At 43.5% G+C, this 13,735-nt stretch overlaps 1 protein-coding gene across 1 annotated transcript; it reads left to right on the top strand.

The window, feature by feature from the left end:
- The first annotated feature begins 545 nt into the window (after positions 1-545).
- On the top strand, positions 546-2,403 carry LOC115540681 (zinc finger CCHC domain-containing protein 12-like). The gene has a single exon (XM_030352168.1). It carries the CDS (start codon positions 923-925, stop codon positions 2,144-2,146), a length of 1,224 nt encoding a protein of 407 aa, XP_030208028.1. The 5' UTR covers positions 546-922; the 3' UTR covers positions 2,147-2,403.
- Positions 2,404-13,735: the final 11,332 nt, after the last annotated feature.

Genomic DNA, 13,735 nt, shown 5'->3' with positions numbered 1-13,735 from the left:
ACCACCTCAAGCAGGCGAACAGGCCGGTACCACGCCGGAAAGCGAGGAGTGGGCTCAGGAACCGGACGGTTCCCCACACCCTCCCAGCGCTCCATTGTCTTATTTATTTTGGCTATCAAATCCTCCAACTTACGGCCAAATTGAGCGTCCGCTGGGTCCCATCGTGGTGCTGTCATTCTGTTAAGGGGGCTGGAGGAGCAGGCAGGCAGGTAGGACCCAAACGCAGACGGTATTGAGGGTAAACGGCACTTTATTCAGACCTAAAGGCTAAGGCACAGGTATCGGGGAACTCGGGAGACAACTCGGAACTCGGGAGACAACAGGGAACTCGAAAGGGAACAAGGAACACGGAACACGCAGGACTACAACCAACATTAACCATAGCAAACCACACACAAACCACAATGACAGCACACCGAACAAAGGAAAGACGAGGGCTTAAATAACAAACACAACGAGGAACAGCTGAGACACATTAGGGGAGGGAACAGTAATCAACACAGGAGGGAAAAACACAGGGAGACACCCACACCCTGACAGTTAAAATCCCAGACGAGCCAGAGCAACCTGCAGGAAGAGCTTTAATAGAGTATGTTTCAGATAGAGCAATCTCAAGACTAAACCCTGCCACTGTTGTAACTTACCAAGCCCTAGAGATCCTAATGTGACATGGCATGTGAGGACCATTCGAGAAATATGTCAGGATGAGCTCGGCAGGGAGTTAGCACAAAGATACTTAAGTGAACTGCAAGCTTTGCATGGCCACAGTAAAGCAGGCTTTTTCAACCTACTTCAGGGTGAGCTTCAATCCTTTCAGTCTGACACAAGTCCTGCCCAGACAAATGAGGCACATTTGCCCCCAGGGCAGCAAAGCCCTAACCCTTTTACTGAACCCCAGACTAACGATAGTCAGTATGGAACCATGGGTTCTGCACATAACCCAACGTGTATGACTGACGACCCAGTCCCAGATAACAATCAACATGAAAATTCAGGGAGACGTCCAGCTAGTTTCTCACCTGGCGTCCCTCCCTCAATCAGATCCATTAACCCTCCACTCATTGATGAGAGCATGTTTAACCCTCCACACATTCAAAAAGTAGTGGTTGAACACATAATGCGCAGTGAGCCACAGCCACCCAGCTACAGTCAGAGCAGAATACGGACATTCTCCGGCAAGTCTCCTAAACCAAATGGTGAAGTCGATTATGAAGCCTGGCGTACACAAGTTGAGCTTCTCCTTGGTGACGTCTCAGTCTCTGAAAATCAAAAGCTAAGGAGGATATTGGAGAGTCTACTTAGCCCTGCTACTGACATTTTTAAGCCCCTTGGCACTGGTTCACCCCTCCGTTCATATCTTGATCAGCTTGAAGCTGCTTTTGGAGTGGTAGAATATGGGGAGGAGCTTTTTGCCTCCTTCTTGAGCTCCAATCAGAACACTGGAGAAAAACCCTCCATGTACTTGAACAGGCTTAATGTTTCTCTCACCAAGGCCATTCTGAGAGGGGGAGTCAACGCCAAAGATTCAAACAAACATCTACTTCGACAGTTTTGCAGAGGTTGCTGGGACCAAAGCTTGATTGTAAGTCTTCAGCTTGAGCATCAAAAGAGTAGCCCACCATCCTTTTCTGAGTTGCTCCTTCTGCTCCGGGCAGAGGAAGATCGACGCTCTGCAAAACTCGAAAGAATGAAAAAACACTTAGGAAATGCAAAAGCTGTTTCACACATGCACTCAGTCTTTGACGTGCCAAGCTATGATCCTGATTCAGATGTTGCTATTCCAAAGAAACCAGACAACACACAAAAGTTAGAGAAAGAGGTTGCTGAGCTAAGAATACAAGTAGCATCACTGAATCAGAAAGCTAAATGGGAATCAAGAAAAACTGACACCAACAGCAGCCCCATTAGAGACAAAAGCTATGACTGTCTTATTGCAAGCTCAGTAAACCCCCACCCAGTCGCAAAGGCTTCTAGCTATCCAAAGCCATGTTTCTGCTTCAAATGTGGCCAGGACGGTCACATAGCGGTTAACTGTGATAATGAATCAAACCCGGCTCTTGTCCGCAAAAAGAACTCTGAACTCAGAGTCAGGCGTGAGAAATATCAATCAAAACAGGAAGCTCCCCAGCAGGCTTTAAACTTCTAGCAGCTCCTGCTGTGGGACAACTGGGAGCTGATAACAAAGATTTGACAAGTCCCATGATAATGACACATAACTCGCGTAAGAAACCCAGACTCCCAAGATCAGACAGCAAAGCCAACTCTAACTTACCTAATGGTCTTATTGGTCCGCGCTATGCTGCAACAGTCTTAATTGAAGGTGTACAGTGTGAGTCCATCTTAGACACAGGGTCACAGGTCACGACCATCTCTGAAACATTCCATGCCTCATATCTGTCATCCTTGCCCATACAACTAGGGATCGACCGATACAGATTTTTTAGGGCCGATACGATACCGATATTTTTTCATCAGCCTTAGCCGATACTCCGATACGCCGATACCGATATTTAGAGCCGATATTTAGAGCCGATACTGCTTTTTCTCCCTCAATCATAAAAATTACACTGATAACAAATGTTACAAGTCTCAATTTAAAAAAAGGAACATTTATTGAACTTCAATATAAAAAACAATATTTAACAAATAGTAAAAAAAGGTCAGGTAAAACAAGTAAGAAAAATTAGATGAGCAATATTTAACAAATATTAAAAACAGGTGAGGTAGAACAAGTAAAAAAAAAAAAAAATAAATAAAAAAAAAGCGAAAAAATATCGGCGAAAATCAGCTGCGTATCGGCCGATACGATACACGTAAAAAACGCGAATATCGGCCGATAATACCGTCCGACCGATATATCGGTCGATCCCTACATACAACCCATTCAGAGTCTGCTTGAAATTGAAGGCGCTGGAGGGCAAACTGTACCTTACCTCGGCTATATTGAAGTTAGTCTTACTTTTCCTGATACTGTCACTGGAACCAAAGAGGAGTTAAGAGCCTTAGCCCTGATTGTTCCTGAATGCCTCTTTAACAGTCAAACACCTGTGTTAGTTGGCACAAATGTTTTAATACAGCTATACCAGCATGCTGTAGAGCACAAAGGACCCAAGTTCTTAAAGAGGTCAGACAACTATGCACTACTCCTCCAGCATGTAGGCCACAGCAACAGGAGTGAAAGCAAACCTTGTCGTGTTATATTGCATGGGAAGAGCCCTGTCTCCATCCCTCCCAAACAGAGAGTTCAGATCTTCGGGAATGTAAGAGTAGGCAAGACAAATCCCGACACCTCTTTTGCCCTTGAGCCGCCTGAGTCTTCCTCACTGCCTGGTGGTTTAATGCTTGAATGTGCTCTTTTGAAAATTTCCTGCAAAGCTGCCAGAAAGATTCTTGTCTTCATCAGAAACATGACAGACCATAATGTCACCTTGCAGCCAAGGCATGTTATTGGCGTAATCTCTGCCGCAGCTTGTGTCATGCCGCTTAACTCTGATCAACCTTCTTCCCCTCGTTGTGAGCCTACAACTAAGAAAGTCAAGGAGAAACTACATTTTGACCTTGAGAACCCACTTATTGGAGATGAATGGAAAACACGAATCACAGATAAGCTTAACTCCATCATAGATGTATTTGCTACTGATGAAATGTCTAATGGTCACACTAATGCAGTTAAGCACCATATAAGACTAAGTGACGAAACCCCTTTCAAAGAAAGACCCAGACCTATACACCCAAGTGACAGAGAAGCTGTCAAACAACACTTGAGAGAGCTTTTTGAAGCTGGTATAATCAGAGAATCTGAAAGTCCTTTTGCTTCTCCGATTGTCTTAGTCAAGAAGAAGAATGGAAAGATAAGACTCTGTGTTGACTACAGAAAACTAAATACACGTACCATTAAAGATGCTTATGCTCTACCTAACATCGAGGAGACATTCTCAGCGCTTAGTGGTGCAAAATGGTTCTCTGTGATGGACCTAAAATCTGGTTACTACCAGGTTGAAATGGCAGAAGAAGACAAGTACAAGACTGCGTTCATGTGTCCCCTAGGCTTCTGGGAGTTCAACAGAATGCCCCAAGGCATAATAAATGCTCCCCCTACTTTTCAACGCCTGATGGAAAAGTGCGTTGGGGACTTACACATGAACGAAGTGCTTGTGTTCTTGGATGATCTTATAGTCTTCTCTGAGACTATAAGATCATCTTCTCTGAGACTAGGCCCGGCTCATGAGAGTGTTGCAGCGCCTCAAAGACTATGGTCTCAAGTTATCACCTGAGAAGTGTCACTTCTTCAAGTCCTCAGTGAAGTATCTTGGCCATGTTGTGGATGCTCAGGGTGTTCACACTGATCCAGATAAGATCTCAGCTTTGAAAACCTGGCCTTGTCCTACAAACAGAGAAGAACTTGAAAAGTTTTTGGGCTTTGCAGGCTATTACCGGCGCTTCGTTGAAGGTTACTCCAAGATAGCCAAGCCCTTAAATGCTCTTAAAGCTGGATACCATCATCCTCGTAAAAGAGGAAAGATATACAAAAGACCCTGTCCCAAGGGCCCTGTGAACTCTCGGGTACCTTTTGGTGATGAGTGGAACACTGAATGCAACCTTGCCTTTAAAACCCTTATTGAGAGGTTAACATCCTCACCAATCCTTGCATTCGCAGACCCCAAGCTCTCCTATGTATTGCACACCGATGCTAGCAGAGAGGGTCTTGGTGCTGCTCTTTAACAAGAACAAGTCGGGAAGCTTAAGGGGATAGCATATGCTAGCCGTGGGCTATCCAAGAGTGAAAAAAACTACCCAACACACAAGTTGGAATACTTGGCATTGAAGTGGGCAGTCTGAGAGAAATTCAATGACTATCTCTATGGTTCAGAGTTTATGGTTCTTACTGACAATAACCCGCTCACTTACGTTCTCACTTCTGCCAAATTGGATGCTGCAGGACACCGCTGGTTAGCGGCTTTGTCAACTTACAACTTCAGCATAAAATATCAAGCAGGCCTTGCAAACGCAGACGCCGACGGTTTGTCCAGACGACCTCATGGTCCACCACAAGAGGATGATGCTTTTCTTAGAGAACGAGAAAGAATCGAAGGTTTCAAAAAACGCATCTTGAATGAGGAAGCTGAAGTGGTTTCCAGCGAGGTGGTCTCTGCTCTCTGTCAGCGTCACTGTATACATTGAAGTCTGGATGAGTCTGAGTTTCCCTGTCTGGCTGAATCCTTGGCCCTGGATGCCTCAGTTATACCAGACTGTTTCGCCAATCCTGGACAAGACACCATACCTGGCAGGAAAAAGGAAGACTGGTACAGATCTCAGAGGGAAGATCCAATTCTCAACAAGGTCATTTCTTTTCTTGAAGCAGCACATAAGCCAAACTTCAAACATTCGAGCTGTGAGCCGCCTGAGGTCAGACTTCTTCTTGAAGAGTGGAACAAGCTTCTATTCAAAGATGGGGTGCTATATAGGAGATGCCTTGAACATGGTCAGGAAATCCACCAGCTTGTCATTCCCCAGCAGTTTAGAGACCGTGCTTTAAAGGGCATACATGAAGAAGTTGGCCATCTAGGTGCTGAACGTGCCCTCAGCCTTGCACGTGCCAGATTTTATTGGCCTAAAATGGTAAAGTCCATTAAAGAGAAATGTCAAACATGTGAAAGGTGCTTCAGGAGGAAAGCAACCCCACAAAAAGCAGCACCTATGCAGAACATACTTACCACCTATCCGCTAGAACTGGTGTGCATGGACTTCCTGTCAATAGAGCCTGACAGTCGTGATACAAGAAACGTCCTGGTCATTACAGATCACTTCACAAAATTCGCAATAGCGATACCAACAAGAGACCAAAAGGCAAAGACTACTGCCAAGGCACTGTGGGAAAACCTTATAGCGCCTTATGGTTTCCACAGCCGCCTCCACAGCGACCAAGGGAGAGACTTTGAATCCCACACCATAAAGAGATTATGTTTTCTCATTGGAGCGGAAAAGGTGCGCACAACACCATATCACCCTCAAGGGAACGATGAACGATTCAATCGCACACTCTTGAGTATGCTTGGAACCCTGGAGGAGAAAGATAAACATCATTGGGGAGATTTTGTGAAGCCACTTGTACATGCGTACAATTGCACACGAAATGACACTACTGGTTACTCACCGTACAAACTAATGTTCGGAAGACAGCCTACATTGCCAGTCGATTTTGTCCTGGGAACCAGCCCTGCTGCAGGATCTTGTACTACTCACTCAGAGTATGTAAACCAACTGCGCCAGCGTCTGCAGGAAAGCTACGCAGTGGCTGCTGACAAAAGTCGCAAGAGAGGAGAACAAAACAAAGCCAGATTTGATGCCAAAATCAGGGCAGCTGAACTAGTCACAGGAGACAGAGTGTTGGTGCGAAATGTCAACATTCGCGGAAAGCATAAACTGGCAGACAGATGGGAGCGCACAATCCATGTTGTGGTGAAGAGAATCAATGAGGGACCAGTCTATGTAGTTAAGCCTGAGAGAGGCAGTGGTCCACCCCGAACACTACATAGAAATCTTCTTCTTCCCTGTGGTTTTCTACCCGTGGATGCAGCTCCGGAAAAGGAAAGGGACACAAAAAAGTCCACAAGGAGAAAACTGAGAAGCAGGAAGGGTTCAGACCCAGAAATGGATCAGAATGATCATGAGGATGACATGAGTGAGGAGGAAGAGGAAAGCTATTGTTTTGAGAGAGTCGTAGGGGTGACAACAAAACCTCCCATCATGCAACTTGCAGGAGATGGACGATTTTGACAGCCTCCAGCTGATCTCAACTCTCAGGCCAATGAATTCACTCCTCAAGTCCCCAGGATCTTGCCTGAGGAGGAGCAATCCGACCTTCCGGTCAATGTGCATGAGTCAGTCATTGAAATGGAGAATCATGCAGATAACTATCCTGCAACGTCCCCTGACCATGTTATCATAGACATCCCTGGGCCTGACATGCAAAACCCTCCTTCACAACCTGAAGAGCAGACCCCAGAGCTTACAGAGCAGGCACAGGATAAACCTGAATCAGAGCAGAGTCGTGATGTTCAGTCAACACATGCAGCTTTGTCTGAAAGTGAACCTGATGAGCCCAGACGCTCTACCAGAGATAGACATCCGCCCCAGAAATGTACTTATGAAGAGCTAGGGAAGCCACTTATTCTTGCTCTTAGTTCCCTCTTTGAAAAACTAAATTTTTCCCAAAGTTTGGGCACATCTATTACTGATTCATCTGTAGAGCCTTAGAGCCTTGTTTTACACAAAGCCGACTTTAACTATGCAAAGGGACTTGCATAGAGTCAAGGGGGGAGATTGTAACCCAGGTTAACTGACCTAAACAAATAAAAGGTTAAACACAGTAATAAATGTATAGTGGGTATCTAATATAGCATGTTGTATTAAGCCAACTACAATTTAAAAACTATAAACATGGCTATAAAGTAAAAAACCTTTGTTGTTATTATATTGTACCTTTGTGATAATATAATTGGTGTATTGCCCTTTAGCGAGTGCAACCGTAGGCAACCAATCAGAACGGTGTAGCGTCACTTGCGAGTGAGTGAGCGCGAAAAACCGGAACGGACCAGTTTGATGCGGTAAAGACTAGCGACAGACAGAAAAACTTAGTAATAAGAGGAGAATAACAAGAGGTAAAAGAGAATAGAGAAAAGCGATAACAAAGCAAGGTTTTAAAGAGCATTGAGCCTCATTTTTTCCCTTTGTTTTTGGATTAATTTGGATTACTTTATTTTAACGTTCTATTGGAGAATTCTGTGATACTTTTTTCTATGCCACGGGACTCTGTTGTTATTCGGTTGAGAACTCAGTTTTTTTTTATTAGGAGGATTCTGTGTTATTTTTTTCTATGCCACGGGACTTTTGTTGTTATTCGTTTGAGGACTTGGACGTTTATTTTTATGAGGAGGAGATCGTTTGGTAGAACAGAACCGAAGAAAAAACAAGATGGCGAGCTACCCATAGAAGACGTCAATCGCGAGCTGTAGCACTCATGCTGCAGGACCACGCTCCTGTTCTTGGATAACTGAGGAGTGTGGTGAGACAAATTAACTTTCCAAAAGTGTCTGCAACATGCAGTGGAGCAACTGAAGTGAAGGATTTGACAAAAGGACTGATTAAATATTATGTTCAAAATTGAAGTGTATTGATCCCAGATAATGCTAGTTTTCTTTTCTTTCTTTTTTTTCTACTTGATACACTAAGTTGTATTTTATTGTATTTGCATTTCTTTTGTTTATTGGGTATTTGGTGTTTAAAATAAATAGAAAATAGTACTAAAATCTCAAAATTGCACCACTTAGATACAATTAGGCTATAGTTAAATTGAGTCAACTAAAAAGCGAATATTAATTCAAATAGCAACTTAAAGGTGCATCGTTAGAAATATTTTTATTGACCTGAATAGGTGTAAATCAACCCAAAGTGAACCAAAAGAGGGGAAATACTTTTCTTTTTTTACATATTTGATTTATTCTATTTTTCATGGTTTATTTTTCGAACCTATGGATTCACCATTTTATTTGCTACATAAATGAACCACAGTTCAAACTTACCTCTCAGTCTTGGTGTGTCGTTATTAACTTGGTCACACACTGCTCCTTAGAACCTAGAATCTAGCCCTAGCACATGTAATGATCAGCGAGGTGCTACAAGTGCGAAACACTGGTACCAATGTTTCGTAGCTGGTAAAAGGTTTAATATGCCACTTCCTCAACCTGTAGAATCAGGTCTTTGAGGATGATACATTTGGTTGAGGCATTTCGGTAGCATCTCCCTTTTCTAGGATTGCCTAATATATTAACATATCTTGTTAATTGAATACGCTTATAGAATTCCTTCTTTCACTGTACTCTGCAGTGATGTTGCTAGGTACGCGTCCTGCGTCCCTGACGCATTAAAATCTGAAAGGACGCACTAAACTCACTATCCATGCGTCCCGGGGACGCATCTCATTTTCCCCATGAAAAACGATACATTGTGAACATTAAACAACTCGTGTTTAATCACAGTAACTGGCCAAAGAAACCTTCTTGTGAGCAGATCGGACAAGCGCTGTTTCAACCCTCTGCGCATGTACTCGGCGCAGATGTGATCCCCTGTACAAGGTATCGCGACATGCTAATTTAGCCGCTACCAAAACAACTAGCTCGTCACCGCTGATTTCATTTCAACAATTAAAAATACGAACTTCATAGTAAATAAACCCACGTTTCCACTGCTCGATGCTGTGCTCATTCGTGTCGAATGAGCAAATCAAACAGGATTTTTTTGCAATCCTTCTGATTGAATATATGTACATTTATGACAAAATCGTGAGGACTAGGCTTGTGACACACACACACACACACACACAAATGTGGCGCTCGCGCGGTAATAGCTCATTGGCGCCACCTAGTGATCATTATGTGCAAATGCACAGCCTCTCATTAAAATGACTTAGGGGTCATTTGACCCCTCTTGCGGCGCTAGGAGTAAGTAAAAATGGCCCGGCGTTTCTAGTGTTAAACATGAACGGTTGAGTACTCCAGCTCTAACCATATCATACCACCATCAAGGAGTTTAACACTATTAATTTAATTTAAGAAATAGAATAATAATAAAAAAGAAACACATTTTTTAAACTGGGGAGTCGGGACCCATTGAATTTCTCAGGGACCCACCCAACTCGCCACCTGTGGGTCCCGGGGACTCACTACATTGAAAACCTATCAACATCACTGCTCTGCGTTTGTAGCAATGACAGCTGCAGGTAACCTAGGTATCAGTCCGCCGCTGCCGTAGCCTACGTACAGGAATATAAACACTGCTGCTGAGGCCCCGCAATTCCCTCAAAATGCAATGCAATGCAAGGTTGGTTTTATTTCTAACATTATTCTATAAACAGACTAGGGCTTTGACTTTTGGCCAAAAATCATATTCGAAGTTCGTTTGTTTATTAATATTAGTATTCGAATATATTCGAATATTTATTAAAAATATTTTGACCATTAAATGCCTTCAGTAATACCTGGGCTGAATCCGAGTACTTAGTACATACTATTTATGTTCAGTGTCTACTACTTGACCGTACTACACTTGTAGTACGGTCTACAGCTATGCGTAGAACGCCTAGAACGGTCTACAGCTATGCGTAGAACGCCTCTGAACTCTTCCGAACACCGCCGTAACTCCACCGGATGTTTGGAGATGACGTGTCTCCCCTCAGATGCCGGCAAAATTACCTTGATAAGTTACCTGTTTTCCATCTTGTCATCGTTGCTATTAAATTAAAAATGTATTTTTACTTAATTACTTACTTTACTTTTTTACTCTTTTTAATGTCTCTTTTTTTCGCCGCTTTCTATGACGTCTTTCTAAGCCGCTGTTGGTAGTGTCGGGTCAGCCATCTCTTCTTCGTTCGTTACCACACCCGTAGTCTGGTAACGTAGTGACCTACCGTTGTATACTGTGGCGGTAGTACGCATTCGGAAACGTTTTCCGTGCTACACAATGCACACTGAGCATTCGGACGCGCTATATTTGTGGCGTACTACAAAATGCATACTATAAGTATGAGTATTCGGATTCAGCCCTTGATTGGGCTTTGCGAGGTTTGTTTACCGGCGTTGCTATGGTTACCGGTCTTGCGTGTTCCAACTGTTTATTATGTTTCTAATAAATCGCTGTCTAATCAATACTTCATTAACTGCCTCTTCCGTGGTCATTACAACATTATGAATAGACTGCATGGGTTCTCCGACGTCTCTCCCTCTTGGCCTGCCCATAACAGGTTCGAATATTAAGGGCTGCCTAATATTCGTTCGAATTATTTTTATTTTTTTTGATATTCGAATTATATTCGAATCACGAAGTTCGAAGTCAAAGCCCTAAAACAGACATTTAGATTTATAGTCTGTCGCTATAATTGATTTACCTCGGGTGTACTGTGGAGTGGGTAACACTGTTTTTAATAGCAGGCTAGCATTGCCCGTTGACGTGCGCTAGCCTAGCACGAGCGAACTCAGCAACTAGAAGGACTGAATGAAATGTGTTGAAAACCGTCTCCAGTGATAAAGAATACCAATGCTCACTTGGGAATCAGGCCCTATGTCCAAAATTCCGAACTACCCCTTTAATGACGTGTTCATGTATCGTAGTGTCCGCGCGCGTCCGAGATAACTGTAAATGAGTAGGCTACTACTAGTACTTTTGCAGGCTGAATGTTAAAATACTTTTAAATACTAACCCTTAACTTAGAGAGATGGCAGCTGCAGTAGTTCACAATGGGACCTTCGAGGATCCCTGGTCACTAAATTCCCGTAAGACCACTCTCTCCCACCAGTCTTGGCTGCGGACTCGCATCCAAACCTTGTTTGCGGCGGAGCTTAGGGTAAATATAAAGATCTGACGAGAAATTGACGTCGGAGGAGGACAGCTGAGCTGTCCTCCTCCTTCTTAATTGAAGGAGCAGGCAGAGAAAAGCTCTCTCCCGCCGTGCTTTCATTAAAATCAAATTTAAAATCCCCGATAGTGATAAGACATCCATTATGTCGCCGCCGTTCCAGAGATGTGTCAGGTGTGCGCGAGAGACATAACGGACACTTTGGTTACTGCCATCATCTACATTCGGAACACATTTTAGGAACAGATCTATGCCGCATAGAAATCTATGCGGATCAGATGTGCCATGTAAACGCGGCTAGGCTACTTGGCTCCCCAGTTCATCAGTGTCACTCTCTATGGCTCCCTCTCACTCCTTTCCACTGTGTATTTATATCGATTGAACAAGAGAGGATGTAACGATAACTCCACGAAAATAAAGGCTCGATGGCTATAATAATTTAAATATAATTAACTTATAAAGCGTGTTACAAAACACCAAGATGATCTGGCTGGCTGACTAAAAAGGCACTGACTTTGGAACTTATAACACAGGAGGTTTGGCTTGCAGACTAAAAAGCATTGCGATCATAAAAGCGTGACCATCTGACAAAAGTAGAAATCTAAAAAACGCTGTATTTTACGCCGTTGTGATGTCCACAAAAGTATGGCAAGCCATCCCCGCCAGAAAACGGCATCATTTAGACGCGTATCACCTTCATTACGCCGTAAAAAACGCCGTAAAATGTAGAAAAACGCCGTAAAATACACCGTCATGCGCAATTGAGCCTTTCAAGAGCGTGCGTAAAAAGCGCCGTTTTGAACATCAAACCGCACGTAAAATACGGCGCTTTTGTGCACATCACAACGCCGTAAAATACGGCGTTTCTCTAGTATGCTAATAATCTCCGCCCTTCTTTTCTCTCAGCCAATGCATTTGAAGTGTTTGCGCCCAATCGCTGAACAAGACAAGCAGCCGAAATCAGTTCAACACAGATCTCCTCTCATTTGGGTGAGTTGTAGCGTCATATTCATATACAGGGACGGACTGGCCGTCGGGCATACCGGGCGTTTGCCCGGTGGGCCGAGGTGCAATATGGGCCGATAGTCCCGAATTTTTTATTATTATTTTCTTTTTTCAATATAATGGTCTGACCGGCTGGCCCACGAAAGTAGTTCATCAGCGGCCCTATTGACAGGGCTGGCCCAATCACATCCCCTGGGCTGACCCAACACCCCTTTCAATTTGGACCTACCTACATAATGCATTAGGACGGTAAACAAACTCAGCGTGGCCCATGGCCTTGACATTCTTGACACGCGCACGCTAGTCTGCGGCCCATTAGCTGTCTTCTTTACTGACTAGGGGCTCGTCCAATCATATCACCAAACACCTTCTACCTTTAGCTTGGTCGGTGCACAGAAACGCACGTTTCATGAGAATCCTCCAGTCCAAAATGGAGAGAAAGAGAAAACGGGGTGCAGAGAAACTGCGAGACAAGAAGAGGCTTGCTCTTCAAGCCAACGCTGCCAAATGTGGCAAAATATCAGAAATGTTTGCCACGGCAGGGCCATCAGGCCTAAAAAAAAAAAAAGTTTGGTTCCTGTTGGTTGTCAGTTGAGGTCATGGGTAGGTAGGGAATTTATTTTATTTTTTTATTTTATTTTTTCCAGCGGCAGCGAATGATAGGTAGGTTGTTTTCATTTAAAAACGAGAAAATTCGCTCATCCTTGTACAGAATGAAGAGGTGCTGTACCAGAACGTAATTATAGTTTGCATCAAAAAAAAAAAAAAAAAATTTTTTTTTTTTTTTTTTTTTTTTTATAAAGCTCATAAAATAATTTGGGTCGCACATAAATTGACAGGGTCGGTCGGAAACCGGAACCAAACAAAATTTTATTTAGGCCTCATCAGCTCCCGTGGATGACAGTGATGCTGGTGGCGATACGATACAACGACCTACGGTAAGCTTACTGATCATCAATTAAAACGTCTCTAAAATATGCTTGACTTAGGACCTATGTTCTATGGCCAAGTTTGTTTGCATTGTAAATACAAGACAAGTCTGTAGCTGTTGCTAGCCCTCAGCCTACTCTACTCTGAAACAGCCAGCCTTTAGCCTACACTCTAATGTTGTGTGTTTGAGTGGTGGGCTAGCCTGTTAGCCTATTGGTGCGCGGTCCAGATACCGAATTATGATAGTCCTATACTCCGACAACAAGAAAGTCATTAGTCCGACAGCCCATTGTTCAGAAATTGTGAACATAGCAGTCCACTGGTAGGCTACATCAAATGAAAATGCTAGGTTACTGTGGTGAAGTTATGGTGTTTCCATAGTAAATATAT

The sequence above is a fragment of the Gadus morhua genome, chromosome 3 (assembly GCF_902167405.1).
Source record: "Gadus morhua chromosome 3, gadMor3.0, whole genome shotgun sequence".
NCBI lineage: Eukaryota > Metazoa > Chordata > Actinopteri > Gadiformes > Gadidae > Gadus > Gadus morhua.
Note: the sequence above shows the minus strand (reverse complement) of the source record. Positions and strands in the feature narration are given on the sequence as shown.